The sequence below is a fragment of the Podarcis melisellensis genome (assembly GCF_964234715.1).
Source record: "Podarcis melisellensis genome assembly, chromosome: 8".
NCBI lineage: Eukaryota > Metazoa > Chordata > Lepidosauria > Squamata > Lacertidae > Podarcis > Podarcis melisellensis.
The window spans coordinates 51,825,415-51,847,368 of NC_138540.1; the positions used below are offsets into that span (position 1 = coordinate 51,825,415).

General features: G+C 41.5%; 1 protein-coding gene across 2 annotated transcripts in view; it reads right to left on the reverse strand.

Annotated features, from left to right (window-relative positions):
• Positions 1–357: 357 nt before the first annotated feature.
• The window catches only part of LOC309375003 (receptor-interacting serine/threonine-protein kinase 2-like), a 28,323-nt gene continuing 6,726 nt past the window's right edge, over positions 358–21,954 (reverse strand). For both annotated transcript variants that reach the window (XM_081920350.1, XM_081920349.1), the window contains exons 2-13: positions 19,864–20,119; positions 15,720–15,892; positions 13,927–14,080; positions 12,791–12,946; positions 12,447–12,595; positions 11,111–11,160; positions 8,891–9,052; positions 7,568–7,653; positions 6,643–6,711; positions 5,344–5,506; positions 2,396–2,608; positions 358–1,991 (exon numbers count right to left, since the gene is read on the reverse strand). In XM_081920350.1, the coding sequence (XP_081776476.1) occupies positions 1,693–1,991; positions 2,396–2,608; positions 5,344–5,506; positions 6,643–6,711; positions 7,568–7,653; positions 8,891–9,052; positions 11,111–11,160; positions 12,447–12,595; positions 12,791–12,946; positions 13,927–14,080; positions 15,720–15,871 (1,653 nt within the window). In that variant the 5' untranslated portion in view covers positions 15,872–15,892; positions 19,864–20,119 and the 3' untranslated portion in view covers positions 358–1,692. The remainder of the gene's footprint in view (positions 1,992–2,395; positions 2,609–5,343; positions 5,507–6,642; positions 6,712–7,567; positions 7,654–8,890; positions 9,053–11,110; positions 11,161–12,446; positions 12,596–12,790; positions 12,947–13,926; positions 14,081–15,719; positions 15,893–19,863; positions 20,120–21,954) is intronic.

The following is a 21,954-nucleotide window of genomic DNA, read 5'->3' on the forward strand; positions in this document are numbered from 1 at the left end:
GTTTATCTCTGATTATTTCCGAAAGAGAGGCTAATTCTGCATATTTTGTCAATTTGGATAACCATTCCACTCTGGTAAGGAGTTTGTCATTTTTCCAACATGTCGCAATGAGCACTCTTGCGGCTGCGGTTGCATATAAAAAGAATTTTCTTATACCCTTGGGGATGTCAATGCCTGTAATACCCAGAAGAAAGGTGGTGTGTGTATTTTAACAACAATGTTCATGAAGATCTCATGTCACAATCTCTGCTGAAAAACTAAGCCTGGTGTTATTACTATTGTTATTCATTACATTTGTTGCTTGCTTCATAAAACGTTTGGAAGCAAATTACCTTTAAAGAAAGAGTTAAACTACAGTTTAAACAGCAGTTTTATCACATGTTTATTCAGTTGATGCATGATTTTAAATCATTCATGCTGCATGATGTTTATCTGCTTACACATATTTTTGTGGTCAAACAATAAGGCTTATTTATGAGTAGTTTCCTAACACAATCTTACATAAGATGGCCTCAATTTTAATTTTTTTACAAAAGGCACAAGCCATCCATTAAAAGTTCGGAAGGTTTCCTCTCTCTGTCCACACATACATATTTTTAAAAAGTAATCATCCCAAGTCAGGCTCCAATTTCACAAATCAAAGAATGGGTTCTAGTCACTTTTGTTCCAACCTGTTACCTTTCTTCACACTGGGCATAGCGACTCTCATTTATCCATGTGGGCTATTTTAATTCATCTTTGCGTGCATATTTTTACACGCTCAGCTACTGCTTGTTTCAAAAACTGCCTGATTTTTGTTAATAATAGCATATTGTACACCATTCTGGAATTTACCGAAAGGTAGTAGAGAGTAATTGTTTCAAATAATTTAAATAATTGTATATAAAGCTGCCTATCTTTGGTAGCAGGTTGATCCAGGTGCCTACAAATGCCTTCCTTCCTCACCATCCTCTGGGCCTCTGCACATGGCCAAGGACACAACATCCCCTGCTGATATCAGCAGACACAGCTGGCAACAGAATGCTAACAGTCTTCACACTGGCATGTTCAAAAGCATCACTTCAGAAGTTCTCCACATTCACGCCACCTAAATTTCAGGGGCAGGCACCAAAAATAATTTGTTCAAGAACACTTGAGCAAAATGCCTCACTGACTGCTTGAAAGCCTCCCTCAAACTCCGCCATTAATGAAATTTTGTTTTAAATAAGGTGCCTGCTGTGGTGATGGCTTAGTTGTATTTAATTCTGCTCACTCTGGCAGCCTTTTCTCTCTGCTTCACAGGGGCAGCTCTGCCCTTAAATGCCCTTTCCTTTTTAAAAACATTATTTGCCAAGTTTCAGCAATCTGCTCTCAGACGACAGAAAAACAAGGGGTGCTGTGGTCTGTCCTCTTCGAGTAAGAGCAAGGAGCTCAAGAGCCAAAATTGACCAGCCACACCATCATTCCATCACTGGGTGACTGTATTAAAAGGATGCAGCTGCTACTGCTTCAGGCAGCGGGTGGCTTGACCTTTTCATCCAGCTCATGCTTCTTCTTTCAGAAGAGAACGTTCTCTGAGCAGAAGTCATGCTAGACTCTAATCCGTGACGCAGGGTAACGATGGCGCAAAGGAACAAGGCCACTGCAAATCATCAGTTCGCAGACTTTTTTTCCTTTTTAACCAACTCTCCAAAATGCTGGGAGATAAATCATTTAATTTACTGTGTTTGCCTGGATGCTTCGCAGGAAAGGGCTGCACTTGCTGGCTGACAGAACAGCCACCACAGTCTGGGCTGCCTTCTCCCCAAGGCCAAGGCAAGTGTCGAGCAAAGCGCGGGCCCGGCCAGTCAAGGTGGGGAACGAAGTGATCATTTCGTAGTCCGTCCTGGACAAGAGCTGCTGGGACCGCAGAACGTCTAGGAGGTGGTTCAAGCGCCCTTCCGTCATGCATCTCAAGATAGTTTCTCGCCCGCAGGCTAGGATAGAGCAGTTTCCCTCTTTGCAGTAAGGACCTGGGCCCACAGAAAAAATATTTTTTTCATCAAATACAAAAGTAATAGCCAAGCCATTTGTAGCCCCACTAACACCCCCCACCTCCAAATGCTGTGGGAGGTTTCCTAACTAAACCTAACGGGCTATACTTTATTTATGACTCCTCTGCTCCCAACCATCGCCACTTCATACAACTCTGTGAAGTGGGTTAGGCTGAGAAGTAGCGACCAGCCCAAGGTGATCTTCCTTACTGAGTGAGGATTTCAATGCTGGGCTCAGGGGTTCCTGTTTGACACCCTAACCACTACACCACACTGGCTCCATACAGTTACAAAGCGCAGTAAGTTAGTACCGTATTCCAAGTGGTGGTAGCGTATCTCCCCGACCCCCAAAATGCAGCACCCCTTTCATTTTTAAATCTCACCTGTTACTGGGTTTTCAAGCCCATTGTTCCGAAGGTTGCTGTACGGAGGGCTGTCATCAGGTGCCTGCACTAGTCGCGGCAGCTGCGGTTGCCAGCCCTCTGACTCTTTGCAAAATGTGGAAGGACTTTTTACAAGTAGGCTTGAATCGGGAGTAAGGAAAGGGGAAGAGGAATGTGGAGGACTTGACTCTTTGCTGCCACAGAAGAGGTGACCTACAGAAATACCAAATATATATAAATATATAGTGTGAGTTGTGAATCCGGGAGGGAATAATGGACTGGGCATGAGTTTTATGTACAGAAGCCACTAGATACTTTATTAACTGTTTGTTGCTGTGATGGGGCGACAGGGTGTGTGTGGGGGGATTCTGAGGCTGGTTCTCTCCCCACCCATGCTGGCTGTTTGGAATTAGGCCCAAGTGTACTGCAGGGGGGAGGACTTGGAAGAACAGAGGCATGGAGTGGGGTTGTTTCTGCTATATAGTTCGCAGAGAAAAATTGAGAAAGGGGGACAAAGAGAGAAGAACGACACACTGTAGAGAATGCTGCAGTGGGTTTTTATTGGGCTTATTTGGTACCTAATAGGAAGCTGCCTTATTATCCAGTAGCTCAGTATTATCTATACTTGCAGAATTGAGTTTGCTGTTAGTATATGTGCTTTATATGGTCATGTGGAAGGACAAGGAACTACAAGGAATACCACTGCCCTGTTCCTAGACTACCACAAACGTTTTAGCCACCCCCGGGCTTTAAAAAAATTATGTCTGCAGGTACTGCTAATGCATTTTCACCCATTTACCCAGCAATAAGGACTAGAAACTTGCCTTTTATTTATTTATTTATTTAAAAATAAAGCTGGTATTCTTAGGAAGTGAAATTATGCACTTAATACCAATCTTTGTGCTCCTCTGTGGAAAGTAACTCAGTTTAAGGTCCTCAGTGTCAATATATTTATTTTTTTGAGCTCTATTAGAAGAACATCATGACTTTGGTTCCCAAAACCATTTCGGTCATATTAATAGTGTGGAAGAAATGTTCCACTTCAGAATAAAAGCTGCTTTGCACATTTTCTATTCATACTCTTAAGATCTGTGACGCGTATGGAATGTCTGCAGATGCTTTGGGCAAGCTTTGGTGAGGTTTCCTGGATGGATTTTTTTTTTTTTTGCACATTTACAAAACATGAGCTTCTTTGCCTGTTTCCCAGGCACTTCCCTACTTGTCTTAAAAACAGAGCAGAAATCAGATGGGAAGTGACTCTAAGGTGACCTTCAAACTTTAGACTTGTTTGTTCAGACTTGTTTTGCATCCTGCTGAAATGTTGGGATTCTGTCAGGAAAACAGTGAGTGCAGTAGGACAAAGCCAGGCAGATTCCAGTTACACCTGGCTTTTGCCTGTGTATCTAGACCTTGATTGGGTTTGCTCATGCCAACAGACACTTCTCCTTTCTCAGATCAACAGAGCCAACTAAAGAGCAGATGTCAGTATTAGGAAGGATGTATTAGGCAGGTTGCAGCCATCCTTGTGAGTTACAGCTACATAGGAGGTGCTGCTTTAGTACTTGCTTTCCAGCCACCAGCCTGACCTGTGCCCTCAAATTGTTTTTGGAAATGCATCTAACTGCAAGTCTACCAATGGAGCTGGGAAGCAGAAGACATGCCCCCCCCCCCCCCCGCTACAGATGTAGCTCTCCAATTGTGCTTTGAATGCAGCTCTTTTGTTTGCCAAGGTGGACCAGGAGATCTGGGGCTCCTCCACACTGACATTTAATGTGGATAGGAAGCTTCCTGTACCTCCATTAATCCTCCATTGTCCATATGTTGTTCCCTTCCAAATCACTGCTTTCCCACACTTTCCCCTCCCTCAATCTGGATTTTCCCATACCAGGGATACTCCGAAAAGGAGAGAGACAAACAGGGATTTGAACAGGACAAGGTACAATTTATAGAACTTTGGAATAGTGAGGTGGTAGGGGTTAGTTATAACCCTTTCTCGGCAATTTTATGAGTTTTGTTTATGATTATTCTTCAGGCATACGTCTTCTTATTCTACTTGAATCTGAATCTTGGATCCTATTTTAACCTTTACCTCTTTCCCCCCTTATTTTGCTTATGATTAAGCGCTAGATGGTGTTATAATACAAACTTCATTTGGTGTGTCTATATGCACATCTTACTATTTACTACGATTTGTTTGTTAAGGATATTGGTGATAATGTGTGCTTGATTTTAAAATGATAAGTGGAAAAAGGGCATGTTTCTTAAGAAATAAGATCCCTGCCCTGCTCCCATCAGCTCAGCTGGGTGCTGGGACTAATGCCCAGTGAGTGTCTCCCCTCCTGTAACAGGCATTGCACATCATGTGAATTTATTGTGTAACAATATCAAAGAGTTGGACACCACAATTCAATTGTTTTCCTTTTTCCTATTCCTTTTTTTAAAATCAAGGAATGGGAGTGGGGCTGATTCTGAGCAGGACTACAGCGAGAGTAAAGGGTTAAAGCCCCCTCTCCAGACTCTCTCACACATTGTGTTTTTTGTGTTGTATGTTATGAACTGTCCTGAGACCTGCAGTTATAAAGAGGTATATAAATTCTAAAAAAAACAAAGAAGAATAAACAAAATTTTAGTACCAATTTCTCCCAACACTATTCACATTTCTGTATGCAGTTTGGACTGAAATAAACATTATTTTATTTTATTTTCTGGCAAGCCATTCCCTGTGACATAATGCATTGTTGTGTTACTTTCATTATGGAATGCATTTTTTGTACATAGTTTTTGGCTGGAGAACTACATCACAAAACTTGTAGTTTTGTTTCAGTTTGCATGTTAATCTGAGAAGTGTGAATTGAGGTAGCTTCTCGTTAAAATGCAAACAAAGCTGAATTTCTCCCCCCATCCCTACCCATACATATGGTAGATTTAGGAGTTCATAAAAATGCTACCTCTTTCTAGCGCTCTGTTTTGAGTAGTGTTTCTGGCCAAGTCTGTCTGGCTGCTGTGCTTCCCTGTCCTTCCTGCACCCCGCTCAAGGTGAAGGTCAGACAAGCTATGCGATTTTAGAGTAACTTCCTTGTTGAGCCTGTTGTTGTTCTGAGGACAGATAACCTGCAACAAACAAGAAACAGTAAATCTACTTTGGATAATAATATTAGTAAATGCACTGGCTTTCGACATCAGAACCCAGAGCACTGCATAAATTAAAGACAGAATAAATAAAATAGTTATAGCTTAGATCCAGACTTCTCTCCCACAGATTGGAGGAGGTGGTGACTTTTGCTGATTCCAGCCTTCCCTCCGCAGCCTTCCATGGGCAGGAAGATCCTTTCAATCCACAGAAGGTGGAGTCTGACTCCATCTAATCCCATTTTTGTAGCTTCTAGTAACACAGAGACCATCAAAAGGGTCTCTGCAGAATCACAAGGAATGGGAAGGCTGTCCTCCTCAACCATTTTTTTAAAAAAAATAAAAATAATACAAATGTGGCAATTACAAACTTCAAAACATTCTTTCCTAAGCATCACGTCCAATGGAGCTTCCAAGTGGATGGACACAGGAGGAAAGTGCAGTGAACTTGTTTGAGAAGCCTAAGGTTTTCTCATTTTAAAGAAAAACCTGCGTTGTGGTTTTGTGACATATTGAAATCAGCAGAAGTAATGTTAAAATGAGTGGTAGAGACACAACAGTGCACCTCCCAGAAATTTGCTAAGATGAATAAGGATAAGAATAAAAATAAAACTAGAATAAGGATAAGAATAAAAAATAAATCTAGATAGATTCTAGTAACATGTTATGCAGATAACATATAGTTCTCTCACCCTGTTTTCCTTATTATTTTTAACACTGTCTTGGTTTTAAAAAGAATACATGGATTACAAAACATTATCGTGGCTATAGAACATAGACTAGGATGCCATTGAAAGATAAGTAGGGAAGTCCTTACTTACTATGGTAAGATGATGGATGGATGTAATATGTTTTATGTAATTTGAAAAATGTGTAAAAATAAAGTGGGAAAAACCCCATTCCCTTTGCATCCTTGCACAATGACATCCAGGTCAGAGACAGCCCACATTAGTAGCCTGCTCAAAATACTGCAACACATCTGGAAACCAACACCTTGACCCTTCTACAAAATGGCCCTTGTCTGAAACCCGGGAAAGCCTCTACCAGGCAGTGCAGGCAACAACAAACTAGATAGACCACTTGGTCTGATATAGTATTGAGCTGCTTCCAATGCTCACCTCTAAGTTGCACGCATGTGTTTTAAGTGCATGAGAAACTGGACCTTTGGCAGAATCTATTGCACAGTCCTGGAAGAGAGGAATACGGCATGAAACAGAGTTAAGAGGAAGTACAGGTACATCACATTAATTCTGGAAAAGGCCCCCCTGGAATTGCTTAATACTAAATATCTCAACGTTCCCTGCTTTCATTGGATTAACTGCTGCTCTTAGTTTCATAACCAGTGTCTTTGTCAGTATAGGTAAGTTTACTGAAAAGCTCATCCAAATTTGTTTACATTTTTGGAGAAACAAACCTCTTCTTCCTTGCTTATATATTCCCAGTGCTCTAAGCCATCAGGATGTTTGCCCTGGAACTCACTGAACAACCTGCTAGTCATGTGCAACAGAGAGGAGCCTGGAGATTTGGGATCACCTTTCTCAATAGCACTGGGTGTTCTTCTTCGAGGCATCCAGGTGCACGAAGGGTATCTGAACGGCACTGTTACCTCATAGTATACCTGCCAATTTGTTTAACCATACTTCTGGTTAGTTTGGGCATTTTAAAAAACCTAACATGCTACAGAGAGTACACATGCATAACTCTCCCACTGAAATCATTGGGACTTCATACTTTATTCCAATTCCAATAGAAAATTTCTATTTTCCTCCAGCAGTCAGCTCAGCGATTCCTGCCTGCCAAGCATGCTCAGTACTTATTCAGTTGGTTTTAGGAGGGAGTCTACCTGATAGTTTTTTTAATATTATATTATCATCATCATCATCATCATCATCATCATCATCATCATTATTTTACAGTTTTGCATACCTCAGAATTCCACAGAGTCTGGTGATGGTATTTTACTTAGGTGTGAGTAGTTTTCGTTTGGCTACATAGGGGCCATTATTGGGAGAAACGAGATCACTATTTCTACAAATGACTCACCTTTGCTTGAATCAAGTTGTATATTGTGTCGGAAATCATCTCCTTCCTAAATGTGCCAAGAATTTCCCTTAGAAGTATTGAGCATTCTGTAGAAGAAAAAACAAATAAAACAGCATTTATGTGCCTGTAGGCAAATCTTTGTACTATCACAGGTCAGAACCAGTTGCTGGCTTACATCTCCTCCTCCTCTCTCCCTCCTCCTCCCCCCCATATGCTAGCATTTAAGAGACCAAAAACCCTTTGACATGTAACCTTTGCTCACATAGGTGCTGCAGCATCTGAGCTGGCTTCCAATTACACAGTCTTGCACCCAGACGTCTTGTAGAAACACCATATTTACACACCGTGCAGCAGACAGATTATCAGCTGTGGTTCAATTTGGAACTCACACAACCCTTGTTTTAAAACAGCTGCCCTGATTGTCAGTTCATTTCCAGGCCATATTCAATTCATGTTGGTGTTTGAAGTCCTAAATAGCTGAGACCACAAATTCCTTAAAAAATCACCTCCTCCCCCGTAGACCCTCTGACAAACAAAGCCATAGCCAGAGGCAAGCCTTTACGTATAAGCTAAACAAGCTATAGCTTAGGGCCCCACTCTACTGGGGCCCCCAAAAAATGTAAAGGAAAAGAAACTGGATGTACATTTCCAAAATATAAGAGAAAAAACAAATAAAATAAAACCTACATACAGCAACAGTGTTTTGTGTTGTGTAGGCTCCAATTTGTTATGTGCAAATGGCTTTAGATACCTATTAGGTCCATGAATTACTATATAGCATATATTCAACACAAAAAACAGTGACAATTTGTTGTTGACAAAGGACAGCTGGACATATAAAGGGCCCCATTACCTTCAGTAGCTTAGGGCCTCATCAAACCTAAATCTGGCCTTGGCTTTTAGGCACAGGTTTGTACTTTAAAGCTCTGTGTGCAAGTGCTGCTTCTCCCCCCCCCCCCCACTGCCCAGGACTTTCCCTGCCAAAACCCACTCTTTACTGCTGAAAAGAATTGCATGGGAAACCCAAACTGCTGTTTGTTCCAACTCAGCATTAAAGAGCAGGTTTTCCTGGGGAAAGTCGCAGGGCAAAAAGAAAAAGTGCTCATACACAGACTGGGGAAGTGTGGGCCTGTGCTTAGAAAGTGCAGGAAAACAGATGAGCTCTCCATGAGACAGAGAACAACTGAGGTAAAGAGCAGAATCAACAAGGTTTATGCTTTATTGCTGTCTCTGCTTTTCCTCAGCTGACACACTCATTTTCAGATCTGACCTATGAAATGGTAACCCGATGGTTTGCCAGTGGTGAGCAACAATAGATGTTACCTGTAGCATGTGGTCTGTAGCTGGGCTCTTGGTGCCAGCAAAGAGCCATGAGCTGTAGCAGCTTGTTCCTATGTGGCAGACTGCTTGGTACGAACTCTGGTTCAATCCCAGGGCGCAAGCCACTGCAGACTCCTGTCACAGCTTCCATCAAGGACTTCTTGCCTGAAGTAGGAAAATAATTTTGTGTGTGTGTGTGCACGCAAAACTTATATCAACAGTCTGTAATTTGCATGGCAAATCAGTTCACTCTCAGGATCAAATTTCCATGTAACTAAAGAAAGGAAGAAAACAACAGCCACAAGAGGGCAGCATAAAAGTAACTGTAGTTACTTTATTTTCCATTCAGAGAAGGAATTCCTTCCAGACCCTTTATCATCTTGGTTTCCCACCTCTGCACATGTTCCAGTTTGTCAATACAGTATCCTTCATTTTGTTAGCTTTGGCCCCAGTACTAGAAGAAGATGCTACTTGCACAATGTTTGAAGAGAATCAAGACTGTGAAAAGATGCTTCAGTTGTGCCACCTATTCCTTGAATGGGAATGCAGCTAACCCCACCTAGTTGACTGCTGGTGCCAGGCAAGAATGGAAGCCACAAAGAACAAACAGGTAGAACAATTTGGGAGCTACCCAAGTCAAATGTGTTAAGAAGAAGTGATGCATGGAGTCCCTGACCTGGAAGTCCTATTGAACCCTGCAAGATTTACTTCTACATAAACATGCATAGGGTGGGGTAGTATAGGGTATATTGGTCATAGCATATTGTACATGCCACCCCAATCTCTGAGTGCTGAGAGACTCCAGAGGTTCTAGGGCTAATTTGTTTAAGATGCTGATGAGAACCCTTAGGTGACCATTTATGGTTGTTGTCTTACAGAGAAACTTGTCTGACTAGTTCAGCAATAGAAACCTCTGCTAGATTCTAACCCTCACTGGGTACAGGGCCCAAGAATTGGACGGAACTCTGGTGAATCTCTGGAGAGGAGTGGCTAATTGTTTGCTACTCCCTTTGCCTGACTATTTTAAAAACATGCAATGCATGCTTCCTTAGCTGGTGTTGGCTGTACCCAAATGCTAGATCTCTCCTGAAAGCTACCTGCATTGTTAGGTTTATGCACAGACCAATTTATAAGTCGCCCAACAATAAATATTCTCCAAGTAATATACATGGTTGAGTAGGCAAAAATAAACCATACTGCGCAATGACTCAATAAAACCACAAATCACTGGAAACAACTCAGCAATAGTAGAACAGCATAATCAAATCATAAAACATAAGTGAGACACAAATCAATGCCCCAATCAATCCAACAAAACTCAGCCAATCTACAAATGAACGAATTGCCATTGTTCTGCAGAGAGAGAAAATAAAATCGCATCAAATGAGCACAGACATGCAAAACTGACACCAACCAGAAATAGACTGATCTGCCCAGGCCTGTGACACATATACTTAGTAAAGTAATTATAATATATGTGTCAGGAGTTGGCAGACTCACTAGAGGATCCTTCAGCCACCCCCAGATTATGAAGATGCAGAAGTCTGTGGGTTGCATCCAACACAGAGCACACCCACAGAACTGAAGGACTTAATTAGTTATGTCCACTAATTTTTCTTTTTCGTTAAAGCAGGCAAGTCCACTAGGGGCTTATCCACACTTATCTCTTTCTAGGCATAGTCCAGGATTTAAAGCTCTGTGTACAAGCACCACTCCCCCCTTTTTTTGCCCCAGAGCTTTTCCTGCAAAAACCTGCTCTTTAAAGCTCTTTAAAACTGGAGCAAAAGTCAAGCCACAGAACACCTGAACTGACATTTGCTCTGATTCAGCTTTAAAGAGTGTGTTTTCGTGGGGAAAGCTCAGGGCAAAGCTGCACTCGGACACAGAGTATTAATGACAGACCTCTGCCTGGAAAGAGTGCAGCAAAAGGTAAGTGTGGTTAAGCCCCAGGATAGAGATGTATCTTATAGATGTTTGATGCAGATTTGTAACCATCAGGGAAGAATAAAAAGCAGCAGTAGCTATGGCCCTTAAAAGACTCAGAAGGCATTTGAAGCTGCTCCTTTTTCAAATGATAGCCAGCAGAAAAGTATTCCAGTATGATTGCATTTAGGAAGGGACCAAACCAGATAGGAGGAGGTTAAATTAAACAGCACTTCTTTTATATTAGGGGGAAGAAGCTAGGAGGAAAATACAATGAAAGGCATACATGCAGCTGCCTACCTTTCAATGGCTTCTGTCTGACTAGGATTTCCCAGCACATCATTCCAAAACTAGGCACAAATATGGAAAGAAAAACGTCTGTTACTTTGGAATATCTGCTACCCATACTAGTTGGTTCACAAGCTTCATGGAAAAATCCATTTTTCATCATTGATCAAATAATTATTTCAATTGTTTTCAAAACTTGAGTTTCCACAAGTGTTGGTCTACACCTGAGTTTCCCCAGAATGTAACAGTAAAACTGTGGTCAAGAAAGAAAAAGCTAACAGCCCTGAATCCGGAAATGGAAAGCAAAAGAAAAAAGAAAAGAAAAAACACCTATGACTAAAAAGACCAGTAGTTCCAGTTTATCTAAAGTATACATCTGCACGAAAGCTTGGGAAGGGCTCCAGGACGCTGCCTTATCACTCAGCCCTTCCACAAAAACAGAAAGGTTATTCAAACAAGTAGCCAGTATTAGGAAATTGTATCTTGGTATTGCACAGAAAATATTACTATGATCTTCTAGCTAACCCAGAGAATGCTTAGAAGTAAGTGATATATACAGTTGTTGATGATGACGATGATGATATTAAACCACATATTGTCAGGCTCCATCTGATTTCTTTCTTTCTTTTTATTGAGTGCAAGCCTTTGCATGTCTACTCTGAAATGTCCCATTGAACTCAATTCTCATCACTCTCAAGTAAATGCACAGGACTGCAGGACTGAGATGTTTAATGCCCGTTCCTTCCAACTTCAATGGAAAACCTTCAGTCTTACAATAACTTTTAAAAAGAAAAATAATAGGAATGTAAGCACAAGCAAGGTACAGTGGTACCTCTGGTTGCGAACAGGATCCGTTCTGGAGGCCCGTTCACAACATGAAAAGAGTGCAACCTGCAGTGGCGCATCTGCGCATGCGTGGGTTGCGATTCACCGCTTCTGTGCATGCGTGTGACATCATTTTGCGCTTCTGCGCATGCATGAGCGGTGAAACCCAGAAGTAACACTTTCTGGTATTTCTGGGTAGCCGCGCATGCGTGAGTGGAGAAACCCGGAAGTAACACTTTCTGGTACTTCCGGGTAGCTGTGGGACATAACCTGGAAGAACATAACATGAAGCGGACGTAACATGAGGTATGACTGTATAGGCAAAAGCAGCAGTTTCATTTAAAAGCCAGAACATTATACAGCAGCAGTAATTTAGCAAATTAAACCACCTGAATAAATTCAAAAGGTCACATTGTGTTGAACAGATGCATGACTTGGTGCTGAGGAGATCATTTCTCAGACCGAGTGGCACAGCCTTTGGTCCATCAAGGGATGAGATTCTGTTTTTGAAATAAAAACTCACCTGTAAACATCATCTTCTTGTGAGAAGCTACCCCCTTGAAGTATTTCTGGGGAGAGATAAAGCAAATCCCAACAGCTTCTGTTGTTACAGTTCTGTAAGACAGATATTAGTTGCTGCCTTCTCCAGGTGGCTAGGCCATAGTCTGATATCTGAAAGAAAGAAGTGAAGTTTAAGAAATAGGATATGCTATTAACTGACCCAGCCCTCTCCTATGCAGTGCCCCCCAGATGCTTTGGACTACAACTCCCATCAACCCCAGCCAACACTCCAGTGCTGGCTAAGGCTGATGGGAGTTGTAGTCCAGTACATCTAGAGTATGCCGGTAAATGTTTAAACAGACCCACCTTAGCTCTGTACTGCAGATCTAGTAGGACATTTGAAGGTTTCAGGCTGTGGTGAAGGACAGGAGGCTTCAAACTGTGTAGATAACTTAGGCCCTCTGTCACATCTGCTAGGATTCTTACACAGAGAGGAAAAGGCAGTTCTGGGTAGAGTTCATGCTAAACAAAAAACAGGTTCACAAAGCCATTATGTCAGTGTTCAGCTCTATCACTACTTTACTAGTATCAATATTACCTAATGCACTATTTAAAAATGGGATTGCCAGTGTAGCATCCTTCAGATGTTAAATGGACTGCAACTCCGATCCTCCCTGAGCATAATTTATTCTGGTTTGGGCTGATAGGAGTCCAGCTACATCTGCAAAGTACCAGACTCTCTTTCTCTACCCACACCCCAATTTAAAACATGCATTTCCAACCCAATTCAAAGTAAATATCACTGTGGGTCCTGAACAAATTTTAGCCAGATATTTTTTTGGTGATTATGCTAACGTTGTGTGCGGAAGATGTGTTCCTTTACTAAAAATAATTAGTAGAGGATTAGTTTAGTATGTTTGGTTTTAAATGCTGCATTGCTCTGCATTTTGTGGTGTCAAGTCATTTTGAGATTCTTCTGTAGCAAGCAGCAAATAATTTTATGCCCCTCCCCAAAAAACACAGTTGGCCATGCAATTCTATACATGCTTGTTTCTGAGACAAGTGGGACTGACCTCCAGGTTGAATGTGTATACAGAATTGCAGCCTAAAATGCCTGCTGGAGAAGAGCCTAGAGGTTCCAGCCCAAAACATACCCCTTCCATATCCCAATTGTTCACTCCCCAGCCCACAACCAAGGCAACCTAAACCTTGCTCTCATTGGCGGTTAATTCAGAATGACCAAAGTGTTCCTTTACAGAATGAACAATTAAATGATGGAATTTGCCGCCAACTTTTTTTTAAAAAAAAAACTCCTCTCCTTCCCTGTTACAATACCCTATCTGCAAAGATAACGGGGTGTCATGTTACTGAAGACAAATGCAGGCAGAAATGAATTATACCCTGTACAAGCAGCATAAAGGGGCTCAGTAGAAACTCACAAAGGATACTTTGGAACCGCTAAAGGAGGGCTTGACAAAAAGACTCCACTGCCTCTTACATACCTCATGAATGAGCAAATTGAGAGATCCATTATGCATCCATTCAGTGGCCACCCCAAGGACTCCTTGGAACTGGTAGATCCCAACAGGAGGCATGAGCCTGTTGCACTGTATGCAATGTATGCTGGCTACCTCTTGAAGAAGTGCCTTTAAATCTCTACAGACATGATAAGGATCAAAAGACAGCAGTTATGCAATGAATATTTCATTGATGAATTCAGTGAGAGAATATTAATTCATTACTGCAAAAGTACTTGTCAAAAGTACCTTTGTGGTGCACAGCAGTTAAACTCAGAAGTCTACAGTTAACTATTAATTCCACATTTTTGCCTGAACCAGGGGTGCTGTAGTTACTAGGTCACCTCTGGACGCTTGGCAGCAGGGCTTCTATTAGCCTTAGGGGCTGAGAGGCAGGGAAAGTTTACAGTATGGGATGTACTGAAAGTGCACTGTTAATTTATAGTGCCTGAATATAATCACACAGAAAAAATTCCTTCCAGTAGCACCTTAAAGACCAACTAAGTTAGTTCTTGGTATGAGCTTTCGTGTGCATGCACACTTCTTCAGATACACTGAAACAGAAGTTACCAGACCCTTCTATATAGTGAGAAGGTGGGGAGGGGTATTACTCAAAAGGGTGGTGGGAATGGGTGATTGGCAGATAGCTGTGATGAGCCTGTTGACGACTCTTAACGACTGCAATAGGTCTTACAGGAAAAAGCAAGGGGTCTTCCTGTAAGACCTACTGCAGTCGTTAAGAGTCGTCAACAGGCTCATCACAGCTATCTGCCAATCACCCATTCCCACCACCCTTCTGAGTAATACCCCTCCCCACCTTCTCACTATATAGAAGGGTCTGGTAACTTCTGTTTCAGTGTATCTGAAGAAGTGTGCATGCACACGAAAGCTCATACCAAGAACTAACTTAGTTGGTCTTTAAGTTGCTACTGGAAGGAATTTTTTTTGTTTTGACTATGGCAGACCAACACGGCTACCTATCTGTAAATAATCACACAGGTAAAGGATGACTCCATTAGGGGTGCCTTAACAACCCCTGGAGCAAATACTGAAGGTAATCTACAATCAGTATTTGGGACCCACCCTCAACCGGTTTCTAAATCCTTTCCATATTGTAAGTGAAGGGTGGCAGACCTTGGGCCCAAGTGCCAAAGGTGGCTCTCGCAGCTGCTCTACTTGGCTCTTGGAACTCTGCTCAGGCTATACCCCCTCTGTAGGCCACGCCTCTTGCTGGCACTGCTCCGCCCCCTCCTCAAGTGCTTCTGCCCGGTTGGAATGTGCTCTTGGACTCTCACGGATGGAGGATGGAGAGGTGAGTACATGTTTGTGTGTACAGAAATTCTGACTGGATGCAGCCTACCATACATCTCTGTGTTGCTCCACTCACTTTTGCCTCTGGCTCCCTGCCCCTCTCACTGGCATGTGGCTGTCATGAATTCTGACAGTAACTTTAATTTTTAAGTTTCCCCTTAGCACATTCTTTGCTTGCAGAAGGTCTCAAGTTGGCATATCCAGGTGTGGATTGGAAACTCTAGTCTGAAATCCTTGAGTGATGCTACAGCCTCCTATGTTGTAACCTTGTACCAGTAATCCATACCTAACCATATCTACTTCCTTTCACTTTCTCAATATTACATATCTGTGTGCATTCCCACCACTGTAGAGTATTCTGCTTCTGTGCAATTCACACTTATTTCTAATGCAGCAGCAGAAGTCACCACCCATTCTAGGAATGAAACAAACAAATAAACAAATAAACAAACAAACAGGAAACCCACCTCTCTGTTGTTTCCTGGCTAGTCAACAACTTCAAGGAGACATCTATATTCGAAGGTGCATGGAAGGCTTTGAGAGCAAAGCCAAATCCCGTCCTAGTTAGACAAATACTCTCCAGATCTTTCTGGGAAAGGATGGGCATCAGGTTTGACATTTTGCGATGTTTAGAAAAGGACTGAAACAGAGAAGTGAAGCATTTTGTTCTGATTGCTTGTTTTTAAAAGAACACTACTGCCAGCATATCACACTGCAATACAGAAAGTCCAGAAATACTCCCAAGAGTGCAAACCGTTGAACTCCAGAGTCAGGAGAATTATCATATGTAGCTTGAGGCTCTTAGTTGAAGCAGCATGATTTTTTTGTTTCTGGTATTGTAAACTGAAGGGGGCTATGTTGAAGCAGGCTGGCCAAGCCTGCCATAATTTGCTCTTGTGATTATTAGATGACCAACTCTGCATTAACAGAAGGGCAAGCCAGGGACACCTCATCCTCTGCAGCATACATCTTGGTCCATAATTCTCATGGAACTTGTTGTCGTGGAACTAGAGCAGGAGAGTCATCCCTTACAAATTAGGAATGTAGAAACAGGTGCATGAATCAGAGGAGCACCACATGTTATGGGACAGCAAACTCCTACGCAATACCTCTGGAGCTGGATAAGAGATAGCATCAATAAATGAGGTTGTGTGTTCCAAAAATAGAAAGGGACTTAAGCAGCATTAATCCCTAAGTGCATTATATGCAGACATTGCTGAGTGAGTTAGGAAAGCCAGCCTGAAATTAAATATTCTTCAAAATAGAGAATTTAGGACTGTGGCTTTCAAGTGCTGTTGGGTGAACTGAGGGTCTCCTTGGAAGCTTTTCAAGTTCACCTACTCATGAATGGGAATGAGCATCAACGGTCAGTGGCAGATCTTCCTCTGCTACCATTTACATTTGTATCCTATCTTTCCATATGTAATAGCTCAAGGTGACTCACAGCAATAAAACATGCTATTTACAATAAAATAAAAAGCAATACAACAGAAGGATATTGAGTATATTTTAGGGTTGCACAAGCAACATTCAGGCACAACAGGTCTATGCACCATTCAAAATCTTTTCCATATTGACAAATCTGCCAGGGAATCCTTGTATATTGCAGAGGATACGCCCTAGGGTGCACCCTGTTTCAAGCAGAGTGTTAGACAGATATATAAGGCAGCTCTGAAAAGCTGCTTCACAAGAAGCAAAATGTCCTACAAAGATACATAGAGAAGTGTATGTTTTGTATCCCATGTATACCATATTTCATGCTATACATGTGCATCAGCAAGCCTCAAATGAAGACAAATCCCCATGGCATATACTTGTAGCACAACAGACATGTGTACACTTTTCACATTGCATTTACCCACACATACAATATCAGTTTTCTACATGGAAATGATAAGGCCTCATTGATTGAACCGCGTGCTTTCTGCAGGAGGGAGGGGGGAGAGATACCACACGGGAACATGGAAAAGCTGTGTTCATTTCTGAGCTCTGCAAGTATAATCCTAGTTTACCTGCCTAGATCATATCATTAAATCAAAATGTCTCTATACTTCCAATTTGTACAGCTTGGATGGTCTTCTTCAGTTTACGAGCGTTTTGGTACAATCTTTGTCATTGTGTTTATTTACATGACCATGGAAACCAGTGCTCCAAACTAGGCTTTTACCTCTGTGCAAGCAGTATTAATTCCAGTCACATAGCCTTGCTAGTCTGTTGCAATGAAGAGTCTTGTGGCATTTTAAAGAAGAAGAGATGTATTGCAGCATCAGCTTTCCCAGACTAGAAGAGGAATGGGAAACTCTCCAAATGTTGTTGGACTGCACCTCCCATCATCCAAGACCACTGGCCATGATGGCTGGGGCTGATAGGTGTTGAAGTCTGACAACATCTGGGAGCCACAAGTTCTGCAGCCCATTGTTGTCACAGGCACAATCAAGCTGGCTGTCACAAAAATAGCCACAGAATTCAATCATGCTCACACACAACTGGTGGATTGTTCTTTGGCTTGTTACATTTCCAGCTTTAACATTTGAGAACCTGACAATGATTTTCCTTCCTGTAAGATTTAGCCAGAGATAGCATCCTACAACATGCAAGGATTTCAAGTGGATAAAAGGAAAATAATCCAAGGCTTTATGCTCCAGTGCACACAAAGATCCTGACTGCATAACTATCCCTGAGAGCTTGCAAGGTTAAGTCCTAGTTTGAACCCCCACAACCCTGTTTCCCCTATCTCCCCTGGACCCCTACCATCTGGTTGAGTAAGCAAGAGTAGAGCAGTTTTCATCACTCTGCCTAATTCCTCATATCTTCTCGGAAATAAGGCTATTTTAAAATGTGACTTGCTTATGAAATATTTCTAGCCATAGTTGGGGTTTTTAAAAAAAGAAAAAGAAAAAGATGCAGTGAAATTGGCAAAGCCAAAGACTGTTGTTCTTTTAATCTATTTTGCTCTGCTGAAGAAGCACATAGCCTTGGCTTTCACTCCTATCTTTCATCCACGCATTCAGTCTGTAGCCAAACATGCTGCATCTTCCATTACATCACAGGAAAAATATAACCCTTTCTCAAAAGCCCTGGTGCATGCTCCAGCCACCTCTCTTGTAGAATACAGTACTGCAATCTTCACTCTGGCCTCCTCACATCTAACCTGAACTCTGCTATCCAAATCATTAAACTCTCTCATTATCCTGGTCATGCCAAACTCTCTTCTTGGCTGTTCCCAGATACAGCACTAGCTCTATGTCCTTAACTTTGAAGTCCACTATGTCTTTGCCACCACTTTATCTCTTTGTTATTATATCTAAATACACCCCTGTCCATGGTTTCTGCATCACTTGCTCCACAAACCAAAGAGCTCCTGATCCCATCTTACAGCTCCACCCTTTTTTCCTTGCTTGGGACTTCCTCCCAGATCACCTCCATGATGCTACCTTTCTTGCTTTCTTTAAATATCTCTTCAGAACCCACCTTTCTGTACTGAAATCCATAAAAGTTCATAAGGCAAGCTGGAAACAGGGACAAAGTCCACAAACGTCTTGATTTGCCCCCAATGTGGAATGTGTGTGGAGCAGAACAAATACAAACTAAGCAGAACAGAAAGTGTAACTAGCAGCTCTGGTGATAGGGCTGAAATAAAAACGGTGTCTGAGCTGACCCAAGACCTCAACCCTGACAAAAATATGGTTTAGCAGGCCAAAGTTTGCTTTCACTTTCACATTGTATCTATTCTAAGCCATCACTTGGCATTTCTCTTCAAAAGGAATTGTCAGTGGGAAACAGAACTTGTTCACCTACTAATGTAAAATGCATTGCAAGGATGTTTAGCTTGTTTAAAACCAGCAACTATGCAACTAGCCCCCAGAAGAAAAGTTGAGGATCTGATTCTGCAAACTGCACCCATCCAAGGCATAGCATTATGTCACAAACAATGGATTTAATTAATTGAGAAATGTAATAAAATCAGCCCGTGACAGCACAGTCCTTTTCATGTAAATCCCATCTAGTTCAGTGGGTTGTATCAGCCCAATTCATAAGTGTGTATCAGATAGCAGTCAAAAAGACATGTTGTGCAATCCATTTCAGCATTGCTTTACAGTATAAAGACTTAGTTTCAAATCGGACTAAAAGTGAAAGGGCCGGAAAAGTGACTTCTTAAAGATATAAACATATAAATAATTCTTATAGGACCCCTTCTCATTAGGCCAGGTTTTATTCCCCCCCCCCATACCATTGCTATGCACTGAGGTGGGGGAAACAGCATATTTTGGAACACGAAGTGTTTAACTATCATCTGACCAGCAAGCATTGGGGGACATTTGAGAACTTGTCCCACATTACAGAATTTTATTTTTGTTCGTCAATTATGCTTCAAAGGTACCTTCAACAGTCACGAAAATTTGCAGACTCATTCTAGTACTAGTTGGTACAACAAAACAAAGGCTTCATCAGATCCCATTGTCACCTCCCTGTTGTGGGATGTCCCCTGCTTTAACAACCTCCCACTAAAACAAGCCAAAACACCATTCCGTAAAAAACCCAATTTGTTCAGCCATATGGGGTGGGGTGGGGTGAGAAGAGAACACTTGCAAAGAGAGCATTCAAACTTACCTCAAAGAATGTGAGCAGTGAATACGCAGGCTTAATAGCGGTCAACTGCTCTGGAGAAGAGAAGAGAGTATCTCCAACCCAGCACACTTCTGCAACGCACTCTTGTGCTCTGCTGATTATGAGTCAGATGCACAAACTCCTCCTTTATTGGCTGCTGACAGAGGCCAATTTCCCCCCCAGGCTAAGTTACAATTGTAACTCTTCCGTGCCCACAGATGACTTCATTTTCAACCGTGTGTGCCTTCCTTCTGACATTCTGCAAAACACATTTAGCAAAAATTCATACAACATGCAAGAAGGGAGGATTCTGGTTTCTTTGTCAGTAATAAACCCTGATTAGTTAATTCAGGCAATACCTCAATACCTTTAACCACAACCTCAATACCTTTAACCACAATAATAATTTATTTAGATCTTTTTTATATAAATGTGGCTTACAATAATGTTAATAATATGCAATTAAACATTAGCATAATATAAAACAATACAACGATAAAAGGCAACAGTTTAAAAAGAAAATGGAATTCAGACAGTACTATGGTAGGACGTGAGGAAAAAACTCCACACATCAAGCGTATCAAGGCAAACTTGATTTTTTTAAAAAAAATTTGGTAGAAGTGAACATTACAGGCAGCAGCATTAAATGTAAACCTGACCTACATGCCACTCAATTACCAAGGGTATGAGAATAGAGACAATTACAGAATGGCAGAGAAGAACAGAAAGGACAGGGGAAAGAAAAAGGACACAAACTTTTACTCCACTCCCTTGGCTGTTGCATTTTTTTAAAAAAATGTTTTCTTTCCATTTCTGGAGGGGAGAGAGACTTTCTGCTGGCCACCAGGCAATTCCTTTTCCACCTGCCTTGACCCACCCTCCAGCCCAGGAAGCCTTTCCCAGACCATGACTTTGAGAGCAGCAGAAGCAGCTGGGAAGAGAGGCGTTCAGGGAGATATATATATATATATATATATATATATATATATATATATATATATATATATATATATATATATGTTGTCTGTCCTTGTTTCTCAATTTGACCCTTTTACATGGTTTTTGTGTTTTGTGGTCATTTATGCTCTGTGTTTTGCTGTTACTTTTATTGATTATAGATTAGCAATTCTTTAATATAATTGATAAGTGTAAACTGTTTAATTATTATTTGCTGATGTGTTTACTATTGGATTAAAATGGATTATTGAATATTGTTTTATTTGGTATAAATTGTTTATTTTTATGTTATTGTGACTTTTTTATATTGGATCAGGTTGTTACTATTAATGTTTGATGTTTTATTATGCTTTTATATGTGTTGGAAGCCGCCTAGAGTGGCTGGGGCAACCCAGCCAGATGGCTGGGATATAATTAAATTATTATTATTATTAATTATAATTCAAAGGCACTGCACTGAGAGAATGTGACTACAGTGGTACCTTGGTTCTCAGACTTAATCTGTTCCGGGAGACCATTCAACTCCCGAAACCATTCAATAACCAAGGTGCAGCTTCCGATTCGCTGCAGGAGCTTCCTGCACTCAAGTGGAAGCTGTGTTGGATGTTCAGCTTCTGAAAAATGTTCACAAACCGGAACACTTACTTCCAGGTTTGTGGTGTTTGGGAGCCAAGCCGTTCAAGTACTGTACTAGTAACTCTGGATTGCCAATGAAATAAAGGTGGTAGCCAAGCTTGGTAAACATTTGGCACCCGGGGGCAGCTGATGGGGTTTCACCCAAATATCTACCAGTAAGCCCTGATCTACCTCCTGCCCAGCCCTAGTATGAAGTCCCACCTGAAGGCTGAAATTGCTGGCCGGCCACTTGCAGGCTAGCTCGCAGCAACAGCTTCATCATTTAATTCTACGGAATGTACAGAGTAGGCTGCACCGTTGTATTCATTTTCTATGCGCCAGCTTGTCCTGCACTGGCTTCAGAAGCATAAAGATGGGCAGAGTATAAATAATAATAATAATAATAATAATAATAATAATAATAATTACTATTGAAGAAAAATGTTCTTGGAGAGCTGCTTCTGAGCAGTGAAGACAAAGCTAAGTCAATGGTCTCACTCATTTTAAAGCATCTTCCTACAT